At 36.7% G+C, this 24,310-nt stretch overlaps 6 protein-coding genes across 6 annotated transcripts; 3 read left to right on the forward strand and 3 right to left on the reverse strand.

Moving 5' to 3' along the window:
- Positions 1-797: 797 nt before the first annotated feature.
- On the forward strand, positions 798-4,070 carry LOC124936165 (methionine aminopeptidase 2B-like). Its single transcript, XM_047476632.1, has 12 exons — positions 798-938; positions 1,454-1,599; positions 1,708-1,756; positions 1,846-1,956; positions 2,179-2,278; positions 2,359-2,504; positions 2,608-2,699; positions 2,786-2,880; positions 2,970-3,066; positions 3,218-3,361; positions 3,475-3,692; positions 3,783-4,070. Exons 2-12 carry the CDS (start codon positions 1,464-1,466, stop codon positions 3,894-3,896), a joined length of 1,302 nt encoding a protein of 433 aa, XP_047332588.1. The 5' UTR covers positions 798-938; positions 1,454-1,463; the 3' UTR covers positions 3,897-4,070.
- A 374-nt stretch (positions 4,071-4,444) lies between these two features.
- Positions 4,445-9,948, forward strand: LOC124936772. Its single transcript, XM_047477297.1, has 14 exons — positions 4,445-4,870; positions 5,069-5,383; positions 5,707-5,886; positions 6,577-6,712; positions 7,193-7,527; positions 7,792-7,921; positions 8,288-8,416; positions 8,564-8,608; positions 8,692-8,771; positions 8,858-8,954; positions 9,063-9,152; positions 9,395-9,448; positions 9,568-9,633; positions 9,705-9,948. The coding sequence occupies exons 1-14, from the start codon at positions 4,494-4,496 to the stop codon at positions 9,867-9,869; spliced, it is 2,199 nt and encodes a 732-aa protein (XP_047333253.1). The 5' UTR covers positions 4,445-4,493; the 3' UTR covers positions 9,870-9,948.
- LOC124936773 (oxygen-dependent coproporphyrinogen-III oxidase, chloroplastic-like) lies at positions 9,898-12,393 on the reverse strand. Its single transcript, XM_047477298.1, has 8 exons — positions 11,603-12,393; positions 11,342-11,417; positions 11,172-11,266; positions 10,987-11,070; positions 10,806-10,893; positions 10,618-10,742; positions 10,441-10,539; positions 9,898-10,173 (listed from the first exon to the last, which is right to left on the reverse strand). The coding sequence occupies exons 1-8, from the start codon at positions 12,242-12,244 to the stop codon at positions 10,105-10,107; spliced, it is 1,278 nt and encodes a 425-aa protein (XP_047333254.1). The 5' UTR covers positions 12,245-12,393; the 3' UTR covers positions 9,898-10,104.
- Positions 12,394-13,849: 1,456 nt separating this feature from the next.
- LOC124936627 (G patch domain and ankyrin repeat-containing protein 1 homolog) lies at positions 13,850-15,076 on the reverse strand. The gene is made up of 4 exons (XM_047477141.1): positions 14,806-15,076; positions 14,659-14,712; positions 14,178-14,306; positions 13,850-14,088 (listed from the first exon to the last, which is right to left on the reverse strand). The coding sequence occupies exons 1-4, from the start codon at positions 14,935-14,937 to the stop codon at positions 13,975-13,977; spliced, it is 429 nt and encodes a 142-aa protein (XP_047333097.1). The 5' UTR covers positions 14,938-15,076; the 3' UTR covers positions 13,850-13,974.
- Positions 15,077-15,323: 247 nt separating this feature from the next.
- On the forward strand, positions 15,324-21,927 carry LOC124936821 (helicase-like transcription factor CHR28). The gene is made up of 10 exons (XM_047477343.1): positions 15,324-15,689; positions 15,988-16,358; positions 17,839-17,910; positions 18,018-18,095; positions 18,201-19,155; positions 19,361-19,491; positions 20,305-20,526; positions 20,633-21,151; positions 21,248-21,457; positions 21,570-21,927. The coding sequence occupies exons 1-10, from the start codon at positions 15,461-15,463 to the stop codon at positions 21,678-21,680; spliced, it is 2,898 nt and encodes a 965-aa protein (XP_047333299.1). The 5' UTR covers positions 15,324-15,460; the 3' UTR covers positions 21,681-21,927.
- Positions 21,928-22,034: 107 nt separating this feature from the next.
- LOC124936822 (calumenin-like) lies at positions 22,035-24,059 on the reverse strand. The gene is made up of 6 exons (XM_047477344.1): positions 23,264-24,059; positions 23,024-23,129; positions 22,880-22,945; positions 22,607-22,777; positions 22,424-22,520; positions 22,035-22,355 (listed from the first exon to the last, which is right to left on the reverse strand). The coding sequence occupies exons 1-6, from the start codon at positions 23,856-23,858 to the stop codon at positions 22,230-22,232; spliced, it is 1,161 nt and encodes a 386-aa protein (XP_047333300.1). The 5' UTR covers positions 23,859-24,059; the 3' UTR covers positions 22,035-22,229.
- Between the last annotated feature and the right edge of the window lie 251 nt (positions 24,060-24,310).

Here is a 24,310-nt window from a genome sequence, read left to right on the forward strand (position 1 = left end):
ACATGACAATTTAATTTAAGAAACATGACATTTCGGTTTAATAAATATTAAAAACCAATTTAAAAAAACATGACATTTTAGTTTAATAAAATGACATTTCAGTTTAATATAAAACATGACAACACTGTTTTGCTAACATGACAACGCAATTTCTTAGAAAATTTGTTTATACATTTGTAGTATTCAAAACATGATGAGGAATGACATTTGTTTAGATATTTGCAGTATTCAAAATATTATCGTTTGTTACTTTTCAACTTTGTCAGTTAACTTCTTTTTCACTCTCTTACTCTTTTTCTCTTCATTATTTTTCGATGCATCAAAGAACCCCATTTGTTTATCTGAATCCTAAACATCATATAAAGTCGAAAGTTAGACATCATTACTCACGAAAAAAATAATTAATAGTATAAATGAGTTTACAATTTTTAAAGCGACGTTTGCGAAACCAACACCGAAGAACAATAGTCGAACGAAAATCATAGATGACGAAAGAGAAAAAGAAGAGGCGCGCTAATGACGAAGAGAAAGAGGAAGTTGCGCGCTAATTTTGTAGGAAGGGGCTAGAGTTTGATATAAATTGCAAATTTGAAAAAGAAGAGTAGAGAGGCGTAATGTTTCTCGCTAAAAGAAAAGGGGAAAGAAAAAGAGAAAAAATAATTTATTATTATATTTTATTTTATAATGTTTTGAATCAGACCCACGGGCCGACACATGAAAATAGATGATAAACCCGGCCCTGGAAGAAACGAGTTTTTATATATATTTATAGTATATAGACAAATAAAAAAAACGATATATAAATTAGGGCTTTGGCGATATTTCAGACGAAGAAACAGTACTGGAGAAAGTCATAGCCTCTCTAAGCTAGGGTTTGGATATTTGTCTTCTCTCGATAACTTCGGTGAATTGCTAAAGATCGTATCTCTACACCTTACGTAGGTTTACTCAATTTTTACAATTTCTTTAGATTGTTCTTCTATTCCTGCTTTGGCAGTGCAGGATTCGAGGTGTTTTCCTTTTGAGGAAGCTATTATCTTTATTTTCTCAATCTCTTGTATGTAATATTGAGGAAGACATCGATGTAAATTTTTTTGAAAAATAAAATAAAGAAGTGAACTTTTCTCTTTTGTAATGCATGATATACTTGTGTAATCGATGAGAGTATGTATGATGAGTGGGTACTGCATGCATAAATCAGCTTGAATTAGACCGTTTAGTGCATAGTTAATCTGCGATGAATGTTACTGTTATTGATGTTTATTGCTACTGGTACTTTTTTTGAATACTGATTGAAACACCATCTGTGAACCTTTTGAATACTTATTGAACATTATCCTCCGTGGAACCTCTGTGGATGCTTTCAGTAAAACAATTTTTAAGTTTGAAGCATTGCATACCATTCTTTGCCAAATTGGGTTGAAATAGAACTTTCAAGTATCTGTATATGCAGGGCCTTACCGATGGCTGATTCAGAGGCAAATGAAGCTGTCTTGGTTGAAGGAAAAGAAGTACTAGAGGATGTTGATGACGGTGTTTCTGCTTTAGTGCAAGAGGTTGACAAGAAAGTTGATGATCTGGATTTGGATGAATCTGAAGGTTTGAATATATAAAATATTATTAGTTTAAACTGAACAATCGCCAAATCTTAGGTATAGGTTTCTTGATTAAGTAAAACTCCCCTCCTTTAAAAAGTGATTTCCTCAGATGTATCAGGAAGTACAACAAAGAAGAAGAAAAAGAAGAATAAAAGTAGGTAAGAATTTCTTCAAAGCTTCTATAAACTTCAATATTTTTGGCAAGCATTATTTTGTGTAATGATGGTGAGTAACTTGGTTATTCCAGCCGGAAGAAGAAGGAACCGCTACAGCAAACTGATCCACCATCTATAGCAATTGTTGATCTTTTCCCATCTGGTGATTTCCCCGAGGGTGAAATTCAACAGTACAAAGATGAGTAAGTAATGCTTAACATGTTTGATGTTCACTTCTATTCATTTGATGCAGTGGTCACTTTGCTTTTATTGGTTTCTTACCCTTTTTTAGTTCACATATATGGATGATGCAACTGCTCATCTTTAAGGTTTGATAGATGTTGACAAGATCACAAGTCCATTTGTATTTTGTGCTTATTATACATTCTGCAGAATTGTTCTTTAATTTCAAAAATTTGTATCAGCAATCTTTGGAGAACAACATCCGAGGAGAAAAGGGAGTTGGAACGGTTAGAAAAACCAATCTACAATTCAATTCGGCGAGCTGCTGAAGTTCATCGTCAGGTTGCTATTAAAAGAATATAAATAATTCCTTCTATATGTATTTGTGTTATATCGTTTCACTTTGGAGTATGTGTTCTCAGGTTCGAAAGTACATCAGAAGTATTTTGAAGCCGGGGATGCTAATGATTGACATTTGTGAGACGTTGGAAGATACAGTTCGCAAACTGATATCTGAGAATGGTCTTCAGGCTGGGATTGCATTCCCAACCGGATGTTCTTTGAACTGGTAACTGCTCCCCGCAGTCGTTAATTTTTTTTTTGTGTCTTAATTTTTTTTATTATATATTCTTCCCATACGTATTTGCGCTGATATTACACTACTTCATCAGGGTTGCTGCACACTGGACTCCAAATTCTGGAGATAAAACTGTACTTCAGTACGACGATGTGATGAAATTAGATTTTGGAACTCATATTGATGGTGATTTCCCTTGATCGATTTTAATATTTCTTTTTGGTTTAGCTTTTTTATACAGTATCTTTATTTTTAATTTTACCCCCTTGCAGGACGCATTGTCGATTGTGCATTTACAGTTGCATTTAATCCCATGTTTGATCCCCTGCTTGAAGCTTCCAGAGAAGCGACAAATACTGGTATTAAGGTATTAACGCCAAAATTTGTTGGAATTTTTGTATTGATGACCTCCATTTATGCTTACAAATGATAATTGGATAAATTTGATTACCATAGGAGTCTGGAATTGATGTTCGTCTCTGTGATGTTGGTGCTGCAATCCAAGAAGTTATGGAATCTTATGAAGTTGAGATTAATGGGAAAGTCTTCCAAGGTTTATTCTTCTGCTCTTGCATTATAATAATAAAAATCTTTTCTAATTCTTCGATAAAGGAGTAATCTTAAATTTGCTAGTTTCATAAAATAATATAACATTCCAGTACCAGTATGAATGTGACCATTTAGCTATTTGATTTGGTTGACAGTTAAAAGTGTTAGAAACTTGAATGGACACAGCATTGGGCCATATCAGATTCATGCTGGGAAATCTGTTCCAATAGTGAAGGGAGGAGAACAGACCAAAATGGAAGAGGGTGAATTTTTTGCAATCGAGACGTTTGGTTCAACAGGTGATGAATGTGTTCCCGGCGACCCTATACATAAAGTAGAGTAGAGGAGGCATTACTAATAAACAGGAAATCATAATATAACGATTGGGGGAATTTGTGTGTTAAATTCACAGGGAAAGGGCATGTGAGAGAAGATCTGGAATGCAGCCATTACATGAAGAATTTTGATGCTGGGCATATTCCTCTGCGATTGCCGAGAGCAAAGCAGTTGCTGGCTACAATAAACAAGAATTTCTCTACCTTGGCCTTCTGCAGACGTTATTTGGATCGAATTGGGGAGACCAAATATCTCATGGCACTGAAGAACTTGTGTGATGCTAATGTTATTCAGGTATTATTGTAAATTAAACTGTTTTCTTGTTTCTTGTTTCTTGTTTCTTATGTGTTGTTATCATAATTAAAAATGTATATATTTTGGCAGCCTTATCCTCCCCTTTGTGACATAAAGGGCAGCTATGTATCTCAGTTTGAGCACACCATTTTACTGCGGCCTACATGCAAGGAGGTGATATCAAGAGGGGACGACGGCTTTTAAAACTGGATGGATGGCAAATACACTGTATTTGTATATGAACATTCTGATATTCGTCGTAAACAGAAAACAATCCAATTTTTGCTTGTACTACCCTTTTCTGTCTGTTGTTTCCTACCCAGTTCAACAACTGCTTTGTCTTTTTTATTAGTTTTGAAAATAATTATGGGATTCATGAGACTGCAATTTTGGAGAGAAAAAAAACTTTATTTATAATCTACATATATACAGTTGAATTTTATTCAAAATGGGAAGAAATTGATGGTTATTTTTTGATTTACGTGTAATACCCAGAAAAGTTCTTCTTTCTTCTCATGATTTGAGATTTGCAACTCTAAACAACTCCTTTCCTGAAGTTTGGATGCTGTTAAATTCAATATATAATAATCACTTTGAGGGTGAATTTTAGAATTCTGGTTGCCTTTTCAGCCAGCCAGCCAGCCACGCTTTCTAATATCAAAGACCAGTGGTGGAGATTTTTAGGGATTTGCTGGGGGCCTATATATCATTGGTTTATCTTTTGGACATTTCAAATCAACTCCAATTCCTTCTCCACTTGCAAGTATTCATTCATTCTAGCATGCCCAACTTCCTTTTCTCATGTTTTCCTCTTCCAACACTCCCTCCTTCAAAACATGGCTTCCTCTGCGTCTCTCTCGCCATTCAGCTCCAACTCTAAGAATTCTTCATGTCCGCTCTGTTTCCACCAATGATCTAGCTGTCCAACAACATCCTCATCTAAACTCTCTACCTATTATTGACCCCCCAAAAGGAAAGTATGATCCTTTTCCTCCTGAACCTGCTCAAAATTCCAATCCTCCTGAGGCTGCCGGAGGTGGGGAAGGAGACGGTTCCATATCTGGTATTCAGGTCCCGCGACAGGGATACATTTCTGTTCCAAACTCTGAGCTTTTAGACTCAATTTTGTTGATGTTTGAAACAGTAGAAGAAGTAGATCAATTCCTTCTCTTGTCTGCGTAAGTTTTTACACTTTTCGCGGCATTTCTGATTTTGTTACTGTTAGAGTTACGTTGTCATGAGACTATAGATTCATAGTACCATCTTCAATCGGACGACATAATTTCCCATGAAGGGAGGCTTGATTAATAATAAAAAAACTATCTTGAGCTTCTCGTTTCTAATTATAAATATGGAGAAGTTAATTGCATTTGCAGGTGCTTGGATTCTGTTCTTCATGCTGAACATAAGATTATTTTAGAAGGTATGAGACGTGACTTTAATCTCATTGATGAAATAGAGAAGAAGCCACCACAAAATGGTGGTTCACATGAACAAGTTGTTACCAATGATGATACGGTCAACTCGACTAGAAATGATACACGCAGGATAAAAGAGATGGAAGAAGAAGAACTAGAAGGCTATAACAGGACCAATGGCGCTGAGGCAATATTTACAGATTTTAGACTGGATTTGGGATATCTTTTTGGTTCTTCGACAAATACTTTCAATGATTCTTCAAACAAGTCCAGGTTTGATATATTACTATTTGCAGGATTTTTATTTTATTTTTCAAGCATAGTTTAAAACTGCTATTTAAATTTGACACCTGATGGAAAACTCCCGTTCTGCCTTTTTTTTAGTAATTTTTTTTTAAACAGTCCTACTAGTGTTTTACACTTGACTAAATGAAGTTCATTGCTAAAGTTGTTCTCTTGTCCATACACAGTTGTCTTCTTTATTTCAAGTTATACTTTATATCCATCATGTCCACCTTATTATGTTTTAACAGCTCCCTCCTAGTTATTGCCTTTTATGCATTTGTTTGATGTCTCTCACAGTGCAAACTCTGTAGGATTGACGGAGCAAGTCGTTTCCAGGATTCTTTTGTGCAGCTTCTTAAAAATGCTCAATTTGAAGAACTCTCTGTCAGGGATTTGTCGTTGACGTCAGCTCTGAACAGTGATTATCTACTCACTTTACCGATTTATGTTGACTGGAAAAAAGCATCAGAATCTAATGCAATAATATTCAGGTATTCTAGTTGTTTTTGTTTTTTTTTATACTGTACATTGATTTCGTTATGAGTACTTTAGTCTATGAATTGATGAATCTTTTACCTAGCAAGTTGTAGAAATGTAACATCTCCGTGGACCGGTACTTCAAATAAATAAAAAATGAGGATTTCTTAATATTTATAAAATGTACCAGAGTCGTCTAGCTTATACCCTAAAATATTCTTGGAAAGTACAAGAGTAACCCATTATAACTTTTGTAATAGTTGACATCAATATAGAAACAAAAACTCCATTTCAAATTTCTTCTAGGTTAGGACTAAATGCCGAAATTACAAAAAGACACTAAGCATGGTCATTACTAGAAACTTATCTGAATCATGATGTCCTCCAGTTATGACTTATAAAAAAACGAATTAACCAATGCTTGATAAAAGTTTCTAACAAAAAGGAAAATGTTCTTTTTGATATGCAATGAACTAGTCTCACAATGGAGAATGAGATGATCGCAAGAATTCTGTTGCAGCCATTATGTGTTCTGTAGCACCTCTGTAATATTCCAACCATCATAGGTTGTCCTCTATTCTTGCTACAATGTATTATCTCAAAAGTGTTTTTGGCTCGGGTTAAAGTGATATCTAGTTGCATGTATCTGTTTCGTTTCTCCTGCTTTTGCAGCTTTGATACGCAACTGACCTCATAGTTTTCAGGCGGGGTTACACCACAGAAAGGCAGAAAGGATTTCTTATTGGTGAAAAACTTGATTATTTGCAATCAAAACTTTTGCGGGCAATTTTTTCTACCTTAGCTAAACCATCGAGGAAAATTGGCTTATGGATAAATGAGGTAACTGTCTTAATCCTCTGAACAGTTGCACACAGTTTGATGTCACTAGTACATGAGTGACTAATATAGTTTTTATTTATGTGCTGAAGTAGGGAAATGATGAAAACACATGCATGAATGATAGTTTATGATTGACAGAGTTCCATATTCTCCATACCTTTCCATTCTAAACTTGTCATCCTGGGTTCACCAGGAAATGTCCTCTACTGGAGTAAAAAGCGAACCTGTAATTTTAGTATTTTCGATTAGGTTTGTGAAAGCATAGTGGTGTCTATGCTTTCACCTTTCATTTTCACCATTACAATAACTACAAGAACATCCTCTTAACTGTATTTTGTTATTGCTTCAGAAACTATGCAATAGTAAGATATAATGTACTATACTTTAAAAAAAAAGGAGAAGAAGATATAATGTTCTATAGTAGTCGTTATTGTTTTGTTGCTCAAATTTGACTTTTTTGTCTTCTTGCTTTTATATTAGGCTATTAAAAATGCTAATTGGGGCCATGATGCACAAGTTTGGATTGAGAAAGTAAATCTTTGGCTCAAGGAACTTCCCCTTCTCGAGAAGAAACACATAGCCAGTGAATATATATTTGATAGCCCGCCAGAAGTTGGTAAACAAGCAGAAAACGATTCTCCTGTTTGGTTGAAAGCACAACGGGCAGTCGCTCGCTATGAAGGAATTCTCTCTTCAGTTGGACCCCGTGGCAGACTCTTGAGGAAGTTGCTTATATGGATTGGTATTATTCCCTCCTCGCCAACAAAAGATTTTGACTCAGACATTAGTGTACCTTCTTCCGAACCTTATTTAAGGTTTGATCTTGCTGCATCATTTGCTTTTTACTAGTTTCAATTGTTCTTACATGTCTCTATAACAGAAGTTACAATTCAATTCATTTTCAAAAAAAAAGAAAAAGAAGTTACAATTCGATTAATGTTATATAGTAGGTGCAAAATATTATTTTGAATGTGGCCTAAAACTATAGGCAATTATTGTTATTTTTATTCATTTTTTTGGAGTAACAAAATATTGATTTATGCTTAACTCATCAAATATGTTGATTAATATTCACACAGGCCATCTTTCATACCAAGGATAACACTTGGTGATATATGGGAACCTGCTACAATGAAACGGTGTGGAAATGACATTTTGAAAATGTTAAAGGTTGCTACGTCTATTCTTTTTTCTCGATCAATCCTTCAGGTACTAATCTCCAATTGGCCAGTCATATGATCCATTTTCTACTCATTGTTTCTCTTGGTCTTTTTATTGAACTTGAGTTCCTTGTGAATAAAAGTTGCCCATGTGGAGAATATGTTTCATTCGTATGCGACTGTTTCATACAAAGTTGCAGGTGCTAACCATCATCTTGGTAGAATACTCCTTAGATGAAAAATATGATGACAATAGTGAAAGATTACATTACATATAAGCCATTTTCATATTTATTTTCTTCTTCATATTTTCTGGCTGTTATGGTTTGAAGTTTGAACCATGGAATCCATGCATAAGGCTTGGTCTTCCTTCAACATTCATCACTGTGGCGTGAAACACTCTTTCCTTGTTTAGGAGCCAGCATTCCGTGAATTAATTATATTGTATAGGGAGGCAAACAGTAAAGGGAAGGCTGAAGATAAAGAGCAGGTTGCTTCCCTTCAGTTGAAGATTTACGAAAGAATTTCAATCCCTGATTTACCGGTATAATTTTCTGTCATGAAATGGCTAAGAAGCTTTCTTATTTTCTTCTTGTACAGTAAGATATATATATTGTTTGCTTTCTGCTGATTCTTCTAATTGCGAGCCAGTTGATTCTGAACATTTTATTTATTTATTTATTTCCTGCAGGTTGTTTTTCCACACAAAAAGTTGTCTTTCAGGATTCTGGACACAGTATGTGTAGCTTCATCTTCATTCTTGTTTCAAAGGCTCTCAAGTCTGGATTCATGTTGAAATATGCATTTTGTTTTGTTTAGGTACGGTTGGATATTGCCTCAGTATTGGGGCTTTTAGCCTTTGTCATAAATTACAAATTTGAGAACATTCTATCATCCCCGTAAGTTTGAACCTTTTTTTTGTGCTTGTTCTGCCTTATTATTAAGGTTTCGTCGTGATGTAATGATACATACTCCTTTAATACAGATCAGCACTTCTTCTAGATGTGATCACCACCAGTACTCTCATATTATACGTGACCCGCGTGGCTTTTGGATACAAACAGACATGGGATAGGTATCAAGTAAGTTTATCATATGTTTCGTCATCTTTGATAGTGTGTTTTATATGGTAATGTTCACGCTTATTTTGTCACGAGTTTATTAAGTATTGGGTACTTGCTTTATTGCAGCTTCTTGTCAATAGAACACTTTATGAGAAAACACTAGCCAGCGGATTTGGCTCAGTTTACTTTCTCCTGGATGCTTCTGAACAACAGCAGGTAGGTTAGTGGTACTCTGTTTCTGGCTAAATTATATACATGAATGCTTAATAGGACAAATATACCCTTAAACTACTTTAACTAGTACAAAATTTGTACCCGTTAAGGTGTTCACTGTGTGTATATGTTTTTTTCTTCTTCTTTTCTTAGTAAGCTGCTATAAATCAGAATGATCATATCTTATGATTCTTCTTACACTGATCTTCCAATTGTACATTCTATTGCTTCTATTCTATGGGCAGTACAAGGAGGCTATATTGGCTTATGCTATGCTACTTAAAGCTGAAAATAGCAAGGTTTGTGGCTTTGAAAAGTTTTTCTAGAAGGTCTTATTTTTGTTCTAGCAATTCATCATATCCTGCATGGGTATCAATATATTTATTTGGTTTTTTTGTATTGTGTTTCTCAACTGCAGGCAATATGTGAAGCAAGCATCAAAGACCAATGTGAGAGGTTTATGTACAACACAATGGGAGAAAAGGTGGAGGAAGAATCTTTGTCATTTTATTTCATTGTCTCTTTATGTTGTTTGAGGCTTTTTATGTGATGCAGGTTGAAATGCCAATTGACAAAGCTTTGAATACTCTGGTGAGACTAGGTCTTGTAACCGAAGAAAATAATGTTGATCACGAGAGAATGTTCAATGCTGTTCCGTGTGCCACCGCTTATAACATCCTTAAACAACATTGGAATCTCTTGCTTCATGACAGTGGATGATTTGGAAATACAGTTTCTTATCCAGATGTACATTTATAACGATTTTATTACACTGATATTCTAAAAATTTCTCAAACCACAGATAATTCCGTAGAATACAAGCATGCATTTGAACACCGACAAGAAATCTTTGCAACCACAAAGGAAATTTTTGAACTAAAATAAGAAGCAAGTAAATGGACAACATGCCATCTAAAATGTTGTTAACAATCTAGACAGAATCTTCTAAGATGTTTTAAAGCCACTCCTTAGGGTTGATGCAGGCATCTAGAAGTTTCCATTCTTCACTGCCTTCTTCTGGTTGCTGAATTATATTATTATTATTATGATTTCATGTTAGTATACCAAGGGCACAATAAATACTCTAAATAATAGCATAAATATTTAAATGAAGAAATTTGGAAAGTCATAAGAATGTGTGATTGTTCCAAAATGAGTTAACATGCAAGAAAATTGATTATCAATCCTTAAAAATGGTTTATCAAAAACGTTTCGTTATTGCTAATTTTAGTAAAGAGAAATTCATTTTCTTCAAAAAAAAATGTAGTCAGAACAAAGTTTAAGAGCTTACATGATCGTATTCCCATCTGCAAGTTAACGGAAGAGAAACAAGAATACTCTCTATCCGACCTCCAGTCTTGAGGCCAAATGTAGTTCCACGATCATAAACCTACCCGCAATCATCCAACAGGTCAAGATATATATAACTGTTAAGTAATAAACAAACTAAAAATAGTCGATTTTATACCAAATTGAATTCGACATAACGGCCTCTCCTTAATTGCTGCCATTCCTTGTGCTGATCTGTGAAAGCTGTGTCTTTCCTCTTCTCTACTATAGGTATATATGCTGGAATTACAGAATTTGCACATTCTGCAAGGAAAATATAATAAGTATTTGAATCAATAAAGCTCGAATTGAGAACAATAAGTGTACCTGTTGCAAATGAAAGAAGCATCTCCTGGTCATAGTTATTCAGATCGTCAAAGAATATTCCTCCAAGCCCTCGCCTTTCTCCTCGGTGCTGCATATCAAATAACAGAAACAATGTCTATTGAAAGATTTGTCACAGATAAGGGATTTTCTTTGAAAGATTTAAGTAAAAACTCATACATACCTTAATGTAAAAGTAGTCGTCGCACCATTTCTTGAATCGGGGGTAGAAACTCGAGTCAAATTTGTCACATGCGCTCTTTTGGACCTATAGCAAGATCAGGTTTACTCCCACGACATGCATTGGCAAACAAAGAAAGCATAAACGAATAAAAACATTCAAACATCCAAGGGGAGGTCATTATGTACCGAGTGAAAGTGTTTAACGTCCTCCTCAAATATGTATGCAGGTGTTAGATCAGTACCACCACCAAACCACCATTGTCTAGGTGCACCAGGAGCATCTGAAACTCGAAATGTAGGTGTTAACTAAAGAATTCAAATAAGAGTCGCGAAATCTGGAGTTGCGTTAATTATACCTTTGGGAGCATCTGTTTCAAAGTACCGATAGTTGAAATGTATGGTTGGGGCAAATGGATTCTTTGGATGTAAAACCTAAAGTACACATTCCAGAATGATAGACAGACAGACAGACAGACAGACAGACAGGTGAAAATTTTCATTTTTGTTAGATGTTTCTGCAAAATTAAGCATAAACAGTGATAGAAATTGAACCAATTAAGCAGCAAAAACTGAAAGAGAAAACGAGAGAGAGAGAGAGAGAGAGAGGTGTTACCGACCGAGCTGACTCCGGCGGCGAAAAAAGGAATAGGTCCAGGCTTATGATGATCAGATGAATCACCGGTGACAGGCTTGGCAGCTCTATAAGCATCAGGAGGCATAATTCCGTAAACAACCGATACATTAACACCTGCCTTTTCAAAAACAGCGCCATCCTGTAACACTCGGCTGATACCGCCTCCACCTCCAGGCCTCGACCATACGTCCTCCTTGAACTTGCCGGTTCCGTCAAGAGCCTCAATGGCAGCGCAAACACTATCCTGCGTCTCCCTTATCATTTTCTCAAACCGAGCCCTAACGCTAGAACCGGGATCCGCGTCGGAGAGTGGACGACCGTCTGATTCCCGGAGAAACGTATCCGGCCTTTCGTTGACCATGGTTTCCTTCTCGATAACCGTGGAAGAGGTGGACGATGGAGAAGATGCTTGAGCTCTCCATTTAGATTTGTTGTCTGCTGATGCTGATGCAAGTGTTGTTAACATCCTGGTTGTCCGAAGAAGAAGATGTGGAATTTGAATCCGATTAGCAGCAGCAGCAGTAGTAGTAGTAGCTTGGTTAAATTGAAAAGAAGAAGAAGAATGAAGAAAACGACGAGAAGCTATATCAGGGCCTGCAGACAATGAAAATGTGATGGCCGACATTGCAATTGCGATGAACTACTTCACCGATGAAGAAGAAGATCCAAAACTCTATTTCTTCTTCTCCCTCCACCTGATCGAGAGATTAAAGAAGAGAGAGAGAAGAGAGAGAAAGAGTGGAATCCACAATCCTTATCAATAGAACCAAAATTTCTAAAGCTTCTTATTGGTGTGATGTTTTATCCATTCATGTTTCCTCTTTCCTTTCGGATTCAAGTTAAACCCATCCATCCATCCATCATTCTTACCCACCCGACTGATTGAATGAATCAATGAAATATTCAAGACAACATTTCTAATATCTTATCCTTTACGATGTTAAATTTTTTTTATATAAGATTCTAGGATCAATAACTCACAATCTTACCTAAAATAAAGTCAACAAAACCCAAATGAGAGCCTAACTTAAATAAGACAAAAATATATGAAAAATATTAAGCAAATAACTGTGGTTAGCTTTCAAGGTCACAAAACCTGATTTTAGCCGAGAGGTGAACCATACTGGTCGAACATTACACAATATGTCGATCCTTGGTCTCCAGGTGCAGCAAACATCGGTCCCAGGTGCAGTAGATAGTATCTGTCCCAGGTGTAGCAAACAACATTAGTCCCAAGTGTAGCAGACAACATCCATCTCAAGTGTAGTAGAAAATATCGGTCCCAGGTGCAATAGACAGTATCAGTCACATGTGCACACCAGGTTCAAATTCTCGGTCGTAGGTGAGCAGCAACGGTCCTCGACTCATCGGGTGCATCAGACGTCGATCTCAGTCTTCAGCAGCAGCATGTGAAAGTTCTCGGTCCTAAGTGAGCAGTAGAGTCGGTCTCTGGTCAACATCAGGGGTCCTCGCGTATAGCAAAATGCGACCCTCGGTCCTCAACAGTAGCAAGCATCAGTCTTGGGTTCATCAGGTGCAATGGACGTCGGTCTTAGCCTTCAACAACAACAAGTGTAGATCCTCGGTCTCCTATTGGGTGCAGAAAATATGACTGACAACATGTGCATGAACTCTTAGTCATAGGATAGCATCGGGAAACGTAACTAGCAATAGGTCCATTCTCTCGGTCCTATGTCAGCATCAGGTGCAAAAAATACAGCCAACAACAGATCCATTTTTCTAGTCCAAGCTGAGCCACAAGTTTCCATCGGGTGCTGAAAATGTGACCAGCAACAAGTCCATTCTTACGATCCTGGGTTAGCATCGGGTGTAGAAATTTGACCAGCAACAGTCCTCGGGTGAACCCTTCCCTCGGCCAGAAGAAGGTTCAACAGTACACTTTGGGTCCTAAGCGTCAGAAAAACTAGCCGAGAGTAAAGGAGATCCTCGGTCGACTGGCATCCGTGCACGCTCCAGGGTGCCTGTTCTCGGTCGGAGGCTCCTCCAGCGCGCTGCAGGGTTCGCTGTCTCGGTCCTAAGCGTCGCTACAACATAGGGGTTTGTTGTTCTTCTGATTTTCGACATAACCCTGGTAATCCTCCAAATGGATCCTAATTTGGACGAAATACTCCAGAATGGTTATTACACATGAATGAACATTTAAATAAAAGAAATCGAAACTGTGCAAAATGAGACAAATTATATTATTCTTTTTGTTTGTGTATAAATATAATGTAGAAATAACACATCACATTTCAAATGATCTATGATGATTGATTGATTTTGTTTAACAATTTGGACATTGTATAGACAGACAGGCAGACAGACACCACCAAGAAACAAACAAACAAACAATCAAACATTATCAGGCCAAAAGTCTCTAAAAAAAGCTTGTTCGAATTCCTTCTCTTGCATCTGCTTCTCTAACTCCATTCTTTTCCTCGTCTTTTTTGTTATACCCTTTGCTTTCTGAGAACAAACAGACGAGTTAAATTCAAGCAATGATCATGCATAAGAAAGAAGCTATTATTAATAAAACAAGGATCAGAAGGAATTACTTTCTCATCAGTTTGATCAGAACTGGGATTTCTTTCTGAATGCTGCTGCTTCTTCTTCATCACTTTTTCAATTGCTCCCAAACCTCGTTTGTTCTTCTTCATATAAGCCCTTATGGGTTCCAGCCTTCCCTGTTACAACTATATATTATGGTGATCACTCATTGAATACATTGATTGAATAATTTCCATTTCATTTAGAAGCTCCAAAAATATTCAAGAAGAAATCTGGCAATTTATTAAAACATTCAAGCAGCACGAATCTACCTACTATAATAATAATGACTGATAAAAGCAGGTAGTATCTCCTAAGTAGATCTCATTAGAAAGGGGGGGAGGACAGAGTTCATTGCACTAAAAGGAACTTCCAATCCGGGAGTGCTTGCTTCAAAAGTGATAATTCAGCAAATACACAGAAACAGAAAGGAAGCGATGATCGATCATTGTAAGAAAATCCCACTAGGAGAGGAGGACAGTGGCAAACCTGCTCAGAAATACCAAGACCCGTGCCTTCTTTCCAACCATGTTTCTTCAGAAGCTGCAAGACAAAAATGAGTAAAAATGGAGGGTAAGGAGTATAAACCCTAATTTTCAAATAAATAAATAAATAAATAAATGGATAAAGGAAGACCTGAAAACCAATATTGGAGGAGCCAATTGGTGCCTCAACAGAAGATGATGAGGAGGTTGATGCGGCACCACCATCAGTTCCGCCGATACCTACACGACCCAAGTTACCACCACCACCATACTCCTCTCCCATGTAAATTACTACTCAATTAATTGACTTCTTTCCTTTCTTTCCTTCCGCCGCGCCAAACCTACAATCCAAACACGAGCAGAGCAGAACAATCAAATACAATCGTTGATGGCCGTACGTCCTCCTCCGTCCTTTTCTGTTCTTAAACACCGTTTGTTAAACGACGGGCCATCAAGATTATTCAGGCATCACCTCTGTTTTATTTTATTTTATTTTATTAAATTCTCAAAAATAATTATTTTTTCTAAATTAATTTTTAATAATTTGTTTTAAATTAATTAATATTTGTTTTTTTTGGGTACAACATTATTAATAATAATATTATAAGTAAAGATCTTGATATATATAATAAATATGATATATACCTAAATAAACATCCCAAAAGGGGGTCGAATTTAATCATCGACGACACTCTAAGAAGATCGTGTCCTAGATTGTTGGATACTCGCACGCACCGGTCGTCATCGCCATCGTCTCTCTCGCCGGCCCCCCTCCCTCAAAAGAATCGCCATCGCTCCAAAGCTCGATGATGGCGGAGACCATTACTATCAGTAGTAGTTCATCTGAGGGCGAAGAAGAAGATGCGAATGCTCCAACCACTATCTCAGATACTGATAGCGATTGGGATCTGGATGAGTACAGAGCATTTGAACTCTCTCTAAACGAAGTTTCTGCTGCTGCTGCTTCTGCTTCTGGCTCTCGACTTCTTCCTTCTTGGGCATCGTCTAATGGAGGAGGAGCGTCTTCTTCATCAGGTAATTTTTACCCTTTTCAGTTCTTAGCGGTTTTTATAATCTTAGTTTCTCAATTCTTCAATTTACCTTCTAATTGCATGCAAGCTCCCACCTTTATTCAAATTTACTAGTGTTGGACCCTCTCTCTAAGGGTTTCTCCTAAAAGGCAGCCCTAGTTACAGCAATGGTGTTAGAACCTTGAATCGGAGAACACCCGCTTATTTCTGATGGTCATGTTATTTATTTATGCTTTTTCAGCAAGTTCAAGTATCAGGATTTGAGATATTTTCTTACTCTTATGACAATGGATTTGAAACAGTTAATGATAGGCCTCCATCTCAACAAGATACAAAGAGGGCTCTTCCAAAATCGGTGCAGCAGCCGCCTTTTTCTAGGCTAGAGAATATCAACAAAGTGAGGGATTCTCATGGAAAATTTTACGACTCTGCTGCAATGCCGAATAATGCCAACAGCCAGAACTATATGAATGACCCTTTTGGTGGTGGAATGAATAGTTCTTTTGCCATGCATGAAAACGCTAAAAATAGGATGTTACCTCCAACCTTGATGCATGAGAAATCTGCTTCAACTTCTCAATATGGTGGTTATGTTGATCCTTTGCGTGCTGCTTTTGGTGATGAAAGAGCTACAACTGGCGATGAGAGACTAATTTATCAGGCTGCAGTTCAGGTAAAATTTGCCTCTTTCTTTCCACGACAAATGTGATCTTCGCGTTTACCATGGATTAATGAAAAGATTCCCACTTTTCAAAATATGAATTGCCTTTGTTTAAGATCAGATTATAAGAGTAACCCTGTATTTGTTAAATGGTCATCCTTGATGCTGTACTTTCTGTTTACAGCAGAATAAAGGTGGCTTGCAAAATTGTCCTGTAGAAAGTGGTATATTTTAGCTTTGCTGATTATAAGCTTTGCATTTTACCATCCTAGGAAGCATAAAAGGAGAAAAAACTCCCACCGTCTTCATTTTGCTTTTTGTACCAAGCTACTGGTTATTGAGAACAGGCTATTTGTAATTTTTGGTATTTTAGTTGTTTGCCTTGATTGATTTTCCACTAGCTCATAGTAGGACTATTAAGTTTCTAGTCAGGATTTACTTATGTTTTTGTGAGAAATGGCCGCTTTTGAATCTTACTGTCAATTTGATAGACTAGAGCAGTGCTGCTTTAGAATAGGGAAACTATATTTTGCTGGTATTTTATGATTTTGCTTGATATTTTCTGATATTGGTCCTATTTGGATAAGCGGTAATTTCCATGACTCAGAATTCAAATTAATTCGGTTACATATTTCCAAACCATTTACAATAATCATTTTCTAAAACTCAAATTAAAGTACTCACATACAAGTTGCACCACACTTTCTTATAGACCATTTCCAATTGAACTTATTATTTGGAATATATATACTTGTTAGTTGAATAGTACTATTTGGATTTTGGATACACCATTTTATATTCAAATAATAAATATTTCCTTAGTACTAGTATTGTATTGCGTTCACTAATAATAATAAATATCATTTTGTTTTCTTTTGAGTGGTAGCATGGAGACGATGTTTGGTCCACCTCTAGGTTATCTATTGGTAGAAACTGTTTTATCCAATATACACTGTTTCTAAAACTTTGTGATACGCATAAGGCTGTTTCTCATTGCTGATATAACTTGCCTGGTACATGTGGGGTTTTATTTAAAATTCTATTCAATTATTTCTCAAACAAAATTATTCTTTTGAAATTTTGTTCCTCAGAATGTGAGTCTTTGATGCAACCAACAGCTTCTCAATAATATTTTCATAACAGACTTTTTTTCTTCATGATATAGCTCCTGCTTCTCTCCAGTTTATCAACCCGTATTTTCTTTAAATTTAATTGGTCTGTTTTGTCAATTAGAAAAGTCAATAACTATTGCTAAAATTTTATCATATCTTGTGTACAGAAATTAGTCAATATTTTTGTCATTCATTTGCTCCACAGCATTCTCATTAATATTTTCATAACTCAAGCCAAAACTATTGCATAGCAAAGAAAATGGTCAACTATTGTTTCTCTCACATCTTTTTCTTACTGATATGTTGTTAACAAAATATATCACACTGTATCTGACTTCGTACCTACTATGATATTTTCATTTTTAAATGATTTTCTACAGAATCTTAACCAGCACAGAGGCGAAGCTACATTACAAGAGGGTCTTTTATCCATTCCATTGCTGAGACACCAGGTTTCTTACTCATTGTATTTTCATAATTGGGAATGATCATTTTGCTGGTAGTGGCACGGTTCAGTGTATTTCTTGATAAGTAATATTCTCGTTCTTTTGTATTTCAGAAAATTGCTTTAAATTGGATGCTTCAGAAGGAAACTAGAATGCAAACATGTTTGGGTGGAATTTTAGCTGATGATCAGGTAAAAACCCTCTATCAAACTTCATCTTTCCCTTGCCATATATATTTTCCATGCTCTATGGTCTTCTGGTCCTTTTATTAAGTGTTGTTTGGCTGTATTATTCAGGGTCTTGGTAAGACTGTGTCAACAATTGCACTCATACAGAAACAGAAGTCCTTACAGTCCACATCAAAATCAGAAAGTGAAAACATAAAAAAAACCGAGGCCTTAAATTTGGATGATGATGAAGAAAATATTAAGGCAGCTGCAGAAAACAGTAAGAAAAATGAACCCTTGAATTTGGATGATGATGAAGAAGAAAATGCTACTAATGTTCTAGACAAAGGGAAACAGACTGTGGGATCTAGTAATTCCAAAGTGGTCCATGAATTTCGTAAGCGGAGGCCTGCAGCTGGCACATTGGTTGTGTGTCCTGCAAGTATCCTGCGACAATGGGCCAGAGAGATGGATGAAAAAGTAACAGCTGAAGCCAAACTTTCCGTTCTTGTCTATCATGGAAGCGGGAGGACAAAGAATTCTGAAGAATTGGCTGCATATGATGTGGTTCTTACAACGTATGCCATTGTGGCTAATGAGGTCCCTAAACAACCTTTGGTGGAGGATGATGATGATGACCAAAAGAATGGGGAAAGATACGGTATATCACCAGAGCTCACCGGTAATAAAAAACGGAAGCAGACGGCTGTTGCTGGCAAGAAAGGAAAGAAAAGTAAGAAGGGGATTTCTAGTGCTGATTTTGATGCTGGTTCTGGTCCAATTGCTAAAGTTAATTGGCAGAGGGTGGTACTTGATGAAGCTCAGACTATAAAGAACCACAGGACACAGGTTGCTAGGGCTTGCTGTGGCCTTAGAGCTAAAACAAGATGGTGCTTATCTGGGACACCTATACAAAATTCTATTGATGAATTATATAGCTATTTCAGATTCTTGAAATATGATCCCTATGCTGACTATAAATCGTTTTGCCTTTCGATAAAGTTCCCCATAGCTAGAAATTCAGATCTTGGTTACAGGAAGCTTCAAGTGATTCTTCGGAATATAATGCTACGGCGAACAAAAGGTGACAAACTTTGCTTTATCTATGATGTTCAAATAATTGTTTGCTAAATTCAGGTTTTATGGACTTCTCTTAGAATATGCTTGAAGCTATATCAATATATGGCCCTATCTTCTGAATTAGACAAAAGTGTAGAATATCTTATTATTCTATTCCTTTTTGCTATATGCTTATTACTGTCTCAGCCTGCCGGTTCTTATTTTCTCAGGAACATTGATTGACGGGAAGCCAATCATTAGCTTGCCACCAAAAACTATTCAGATGACCAGGGTGGACTTCTCTGGGGAAGAGCGGGCATTTTATAAGAAACTGGAAACAGACTCTAAGTCAAAATTCAAGGTGCGTCCTTCTTTCCCTTCTCATTGTCATTGAATGTTGCACTTGGAGTTATACAGCAAAAACTTATGTATGATGAAGATAAACTTGAAAGACCATCTTGACCTTCTTTTAGATTCTTTGATTCCTTTTTAATTCTTTGATTGTTCCCTATCTTTAAGAAATTATTGGCCTTATCTCATTATGAGATCAATTTATGGAACCAACTTATATCATACTAGTTTTGCACCCACCGCTTCTAAAGATGAGCATCTCCAAATTTCCATCCAATAGGAAATTGCTTACACAATACCTCGGATATCATTCATTTTTCAAATATGGGATTTGCTACACAAAATCTATTTAATCATGGCGAAGCATGTTGGATATACTCGTTTTAGATTGTATAAGTTAATTTAATCTCCGTTCTCAAAAAAAAAAAGTTAATTTAGTCTCTAGCAAGATTTAGTATTCTTTAGGTCAGGGCTGTAGTAGATACATATTGCCATGACCCAACTTGGATCATTTTCTTTTTCAAATAAAATTATAAATCATTCATATCCGAATCAGCAATGTCCTCTCGGACAATACAAGAGGTTACAAATCCAGTTACTTGGATCCTAGTGGCGAAGTTAAATGTTGCTTGGGTCGGTGAATTAGACCCCCATCTCATGCCAGTTCATCTGAATACATGATCTCAATCATGCCAACCCTGATTAGAATAGATCACTATTACTTTCCCTCACAATAATAAAATGTATTATCTTTTCAGTCTGTATTGATGTTTCTCTTCTCTGCATTGTCATGTATTTTGAACTTTCAAGTTCTAACATGCAGGCATATGCTGCTGCTGGCACTGTAAGCCAAAACTATGCAAATATTCTACTGATGCTTCTTCGCCTCCGTCAAGCTTGTGATCATCCGCTTCTGGCTAAAGGATCCGCCTCATATCATGTTGGAATAGATTCATCAGAAAAAGCAAAGAAACTCCCTAGGGAATTGTTGATCAGTTTATACAAGCATTTTGAGAAGTCTTTGGCTATCTGTCCTTTATGCATTGTGAGAATTTGTTGATTATCATTGCTTTCTTATTTAAGACTTGATAATAATTTCAATTTTTTTTCCCTCTCCCTAAAACTATGTTTTCCTTATGATTATTTTATAGGATCCACCTGAGGATGCGGTTGTAACAGTATGCGGGCATATATTTTGCTATCAGTGTGTTTCAGAATATTTAACTGGAGATGACAACACATGTCCTGCCCCTAGATGCAAAAAGCAACTTAGTACCGACAGAGTATTCTCCAAAGCTACCTTAATTAACTGTATTTCAGAAAAAACTGAGAGAGATTCTGTGGACAAATCCCATTTTCGAGAGACATCTAATGTCATGCAGAACGATTTCACTTCAGCTAAAATAAAGGCTGTTCTCGACATTCTTCAATCACGTCATAAGACAGAGCCTTCTGAAATGATTGATGATCCGGAGATCCAATACCTGGGTAGTTCTTCTTCTGATGCTGGAAGACCAATAAAGACAATAATTTTCTCTCAGTGGACAAGCATGTTGGATTTGGTTGGCCATGCACTGGACCAAGCTGATATAGAGTTCAGGAGGCTTGATGGGAGTATGTCTTTAGTTTCAAGAGATAGGGCTGTGAAAGATTTTAACACTGACCCAGAGGTTTCTGAACAATTTTCAATAATTTTCTTACCAATCAATATTTTGATGTCTGTGAAAAAGATATTCAATCGTATGCATTCAATTGTTGCATTGTAGATAACGGTAATGGTGATGTCACTAAAGGCTGGAAACCTTGGGTTGAATATGGTGTCTGCTTGTCAAGTTATCCTTTTGGATTTGTGGTGGAATCCAGCTACAGAAGACCAGGCAATTGACAGAGCTCATAGAATTGGACAGACGCGGCCAGTTACAGTATTTCGCCTAACTATTAAAGACACTGTTGAAGATCGGATTTTGACTCTCCAGGTAACTTCTTATATTTGCTTTCTTAACCAATCATATTTGAGATTTTTGCCCATTTGGGATTGTTTTGGTTTGGAAGTTCAAATAATTTGCTTCTTAATCTATTATTTCACAGGACGAGAAGAGGAGAATGGTTGCATCTGCCTTTGGTGAAGATCAAGTTGGTGCATCTGCAGCTCGGCTAACAGTGGAAGATCTCAATTACATTTTCCTTGGCAGAACGTAATATTATTCGACTGTCTTCACTTATCATATTTTGAATGTGTTATTTTGGCGGAAAAAAAGAAGTAGAAAGCACATTAGTCGTGTTGTCTTGAAAGTTAATTATAATGGCTACACTTGATGCTTAGAATTGTTTTTTAGTCCCCATCAAATGCACCTTAAAAGATGTATATAGCAAGGTGGTAGTCATGTTTAAGTTATTATTTTTTTCTTGTTGCTCAATATACACAGTTCAAACTTATATTATTTTACTCATGCCAATTTCCCGATTGAATGGCAAAAGCTGTGATATTATCTGCTGGGTTTTAAATAAATGCTGTCAATTTTGTTAAAATGTTAACTATTAATATAAATAGAGTAAAAGAATTTATCATTTTCATAAAATCAATGAACCCACATACATAATAAATAATAATACAAATTTCCTACATAAATATAAGTATAAGTCTTCAAAGTTTTACAGCCAATGATGAATAATAGTGTACCTGTTTTATCCTACAAACATTTTTCAAATTCTCGAGAAGACTAAAGTTCTGTCGGTGTCGTGTGAAGACTAGCGAAACTCGTCATGATTCTCAAAGTCGTCTTCCTCTTCCTCGCTGAATATAGCACTATAAAACACATAGGGGTTATCTATCATTTCTGTCAAGCTTAACTTTCCATCCTTATCCGAATCAGCCTGCGATTATTTATGTAGAATGAGCTTTCAATTCAATTTGCATGAAAAAAAACAAGTTAAATCTATACCTGTGATAAGATATAGTCAGCCTGTTGTTTTGCATAATAACGCTCTGATGGATGAAGTTTTCCAATGACCGGTACCAATTCAGTATCCGACAAGTATCTACACCAAAAATGGTAAGTTTAATGCGTTTTTCTTACGGTTTTAATAACAAGGATGAAAAATATGGACAAGAAAGATCAGACAACCTGTCTGCGTCCTTATCAAGCTGTGCAAACAACTTTCTAGCAGGGGCCTCTCTTGCATCTTCAGATTCTTGTTGATCTATCAGCTCTTCATCATAGTTTCTTACCATATCAAACAGTCCACCGAAAAATTCCTTAAAATTTACCTTCCCATCTTTATCCGAATCCCTTTCCCTATACATTATAATGCAAAAAAACCGTTGAGATGGAACTTATGAACCTTCTTGATTGATGTGGATGCATCAGATTTGGATGATTTCATTAAGAGAACAATACCTTATCTCTTCCTTGCATAACCAATGCAGTAGTTTTGGGTTATTGCTGTCAGCTGGATGGAGAAAGCTGCATATATGATATATAATAACAATAATAAGGAAAGAAGTTGAGATTGATCCAATTTGAATGAAGGAAAAAGCTTACTCATTATACTCTGTGATGTTAAGAAAACCGTCTCCATCAGAATCTGATGCATTGAAATGCTCTTCCTTCCACCAACCCATGTCATACCCATATGTACTATTATTGTCTGGATGATGATGAAACAATTTACAGTCAGTAGTTGCTCCTCCATTGACATTTTGTCAAACAGGTGGAGGGTATTGTTTAATCGGGGACCATTTGTGAATTGAAACAACAAATGGGGTGGGTAACAGTGGGTACCTGAATTGCGAACCCATGTAGGAGGCTCGTACTCGGCGAAGGAGACTAAGCCATCATGATTCTTGTCATGAAGCTCCAACTCCCTCTGAGTTCGATGCAACACTTCCTTCTCCGAACTCTTTAACATCCATTCAGTTAGCTCGTGCTGAGTGGCAAATCCATCGGGCGGATCAACGTCCAACTTGGGGAACAACAAGATGAGACGACCGGTAACATTGAACCTGTCTTCATCGTTGATATAGTCCTCCGCATTCATGAAATCCTCGAATTCGGGCTGAGATTCCGCCCCAGGAGCTTCATGAGTTGCGAATTCGGGATGAGAATGCTCGAAATGCATCTTCTCCCACTCTCTGTCTTCTCTCTTCATCTCAATGTCGGCAACCAGCGGGTCGAAAGGGACACGCTGACGGTCGCGATGGGTATGTTGATGATGGTTTTCTCCGGCGGCGGCGGGAGAGAAGGAGAAGTTGGAGCGTAGCTTGAGGCGGCGATGGCGGGAGCTTGAGGGTCTACTCGGAGTGTAAGAAATGAGGAAAAGTATGAAAATGGCTAAAGCGATATATGCGATTACAGATCCTTCTTTACCACCCATCATCTCATCCGTAGAGAAAGGAAGGAATGGATCTAAGTTAAGTTGAAGATGATTGTCGATTTAGACTAAATCTTCAAAGATCAGATTGTGAAGCAAATGAAGCTCTCTCGATTCTCTCATAGATAAATAGATAGATAGATTTATCGCCAAGTTTACCGCCACCGCGCCAAAACACGTCACCGCCGCCGGCGTTGTGTGCACGTAGCTAGCTAGCTAGCTAAGTAGCTAGGTAATAATATAATCGCCTGTTTTTTCTCACGATATATAAATAAATAATATAGGTGCCTCTATTTTTTTTTTTTTTTTTTTTTTCTTAACGAATTAGACACGTTTTATTAAAAAAAAATAATAATAAACCAAAAAAACCGACCTAGGTGAATAAAACAAATACAAGTTCATGACATCAAACCCAACTGAAAAGAGAATGAGAGTTGGAACGAACTTATAACAAGAAT

This window comes from Impatiens glandulifera, chromosome 4, assembly GCF_907164915.1.
Source record: "Impatiens glandulifera chromosome 4, dImpGla2.1, whole genome shotgun sequence".
Lineage (NCBI taxonomy): Eukaryota > Viridiplantae > Streptophyta > Magnoliopsida > Ericales > Balsaminaceae > Impatiens > Impatiens glandulifera.

What these genes read in the sequence shown, in the direction of transcription:
- LOC124936165 (XM_047476632.1), top strand. Translation starts at nt 1,464, where the DNA reads ATGGCTGATTCAGAGGCAAATGAAGCTGTCTTGGTTGAAGGAAAAGAA. An exon ending in ACCGGATGTTCTTTGAACTG is followed by an intron (nt 2,505 to 2,607) that starts GTAACTGCTCCC and finishes CTACTTCATCAG; the next exon opens with GGTTGCTGCACACTGGACTC. An exon ending in GTGATGCTAATGTTATTCAG is followed by an intron (nt 3,693 to 3,782) that starts GTATTATTGTAA and finishes ATATTTTGGCAG; the next exon opens with CCTTATCCTCCCCTTTGTGA.
- LOC124936772 (XM_047477297.1), top strand. Translation starts at nt 4,494, where the DNA reads ATGTTTTCCTCTTCCAACACTCCCTCCTTCAAAACATGGCTTCCTCTG. An exon ending in AGACATGGGATAGGTATCAA is followed by an intron (nt 8,955 to 9,062) that starts GTAAGTTTATCA and finishes GCTTTATTGCAG; the next exon opens with CTTCTTGTCAATAGAACACT. An exon ending in TTAAAGCTGAAAATAGCAAG is followed by an intron (nt 9,449 to 9,567) that starts GTTTGTGGCTTT and finishes TCTCAACTGCAG; the next exon opens with GCAATATGTGAAGCAAGCAT.
- LOC124936773 (XM_047477298.1), bottom strand. Translation starts at nt 12,244, where the DNA reads ATGTCGGCCATCACATTTTCATTGTCTGCAGGCCCTGATATAGCTTCT. An exon ending in TCGCCGCCGGAGTCAGCTCG is followed by an intron (nt 11,418 to 11,602) that starts GTCGGTAACACC and finishes TGTGTACTTTAG; the next exon opens with GTTTTACATCCAAAGAATCC. An exon ending in ACGACTACTTTTACATTAAG is followed by an intron (nt 10,894 to 10,986) that starts GTATGTATGAGT and finishes TTTGATATGCAG; the next exon opens with CACCGAGGAGAAAGGCGAGG.
- LOC124936627 (XM_047477141.1), bottom strand. Translation starts at nt 14,937, where the DNA reads ATGGGAGAGGAGTATGGTGGTGGTGGTAACTTGGGTCGTGTAGGTATC. An exon ending in CCTCCAATATTGGTTTTCAG is followed by an intron (nt 14,713 to 14,805) that starts GTCTTCCTTTAT and finishes TTTGTCTTGCAG; the next exon opens with CTTCTGAAGAAACATGGTTG. An exon ending in GTCTTGGTATTTCTGAGCAG is followed by an intron (nt 14,307 to 14,658) that starts GTTTGCCACTGT and finishes TAGTTGTAACAG; the next exon opens with GGAAGGCTGGAACCCATAAG.
- LOC124936821 (XM_047477343.1), top strand. Translation starts at nt 15,461, where the DNA reads ATGATGGCGGAGACCATTACTATCAGTAGTAGTTCATCTGAGGGCGAA. An exon ending in GAATTTTAGCTGATGATCAG is followed by an intron (nt 18,096 to 18,200) that starts GTAAAAACCCTC and finishes TGTATTATTCAG; the next exon opens with GGTCTTGGTAAGACTGTGTC. An exon ending in CTATCTGTCCTTTATGCATT is followed by an intron (nt 20,527 to 20,632) that starts GTGAGAATTTGT and finishes ATTATTTTATAG; the next exon opens with GATCCACCTGAGGATGCGGT.
- LOC124936822 (XM_047477344.1), bottom strand. Translation starts at nt 23,858, where the DNA reads ATGATGGGTGGTAAAGAAGGATCTGTAATCGCATATATCGCTTTAGCC. An exon ending in AACATCACAGAGTATAATGA is followed by an intron (nt 22,946 to 23,023) that starts GTAAGCTTTTTC and finishes TCATATATGCAG; the next exon opens with CTTTCTCCATCCAGCTGACA. An exon ending in CTTGATAAGGACGCAGACAG is followed by an intron (nt 22,521 to 22,606) that starts GTTGTCTGATCT and finishes TTTTTGGTGTAG; the next exon opens with ATACTTGTCGGATACTGAAT.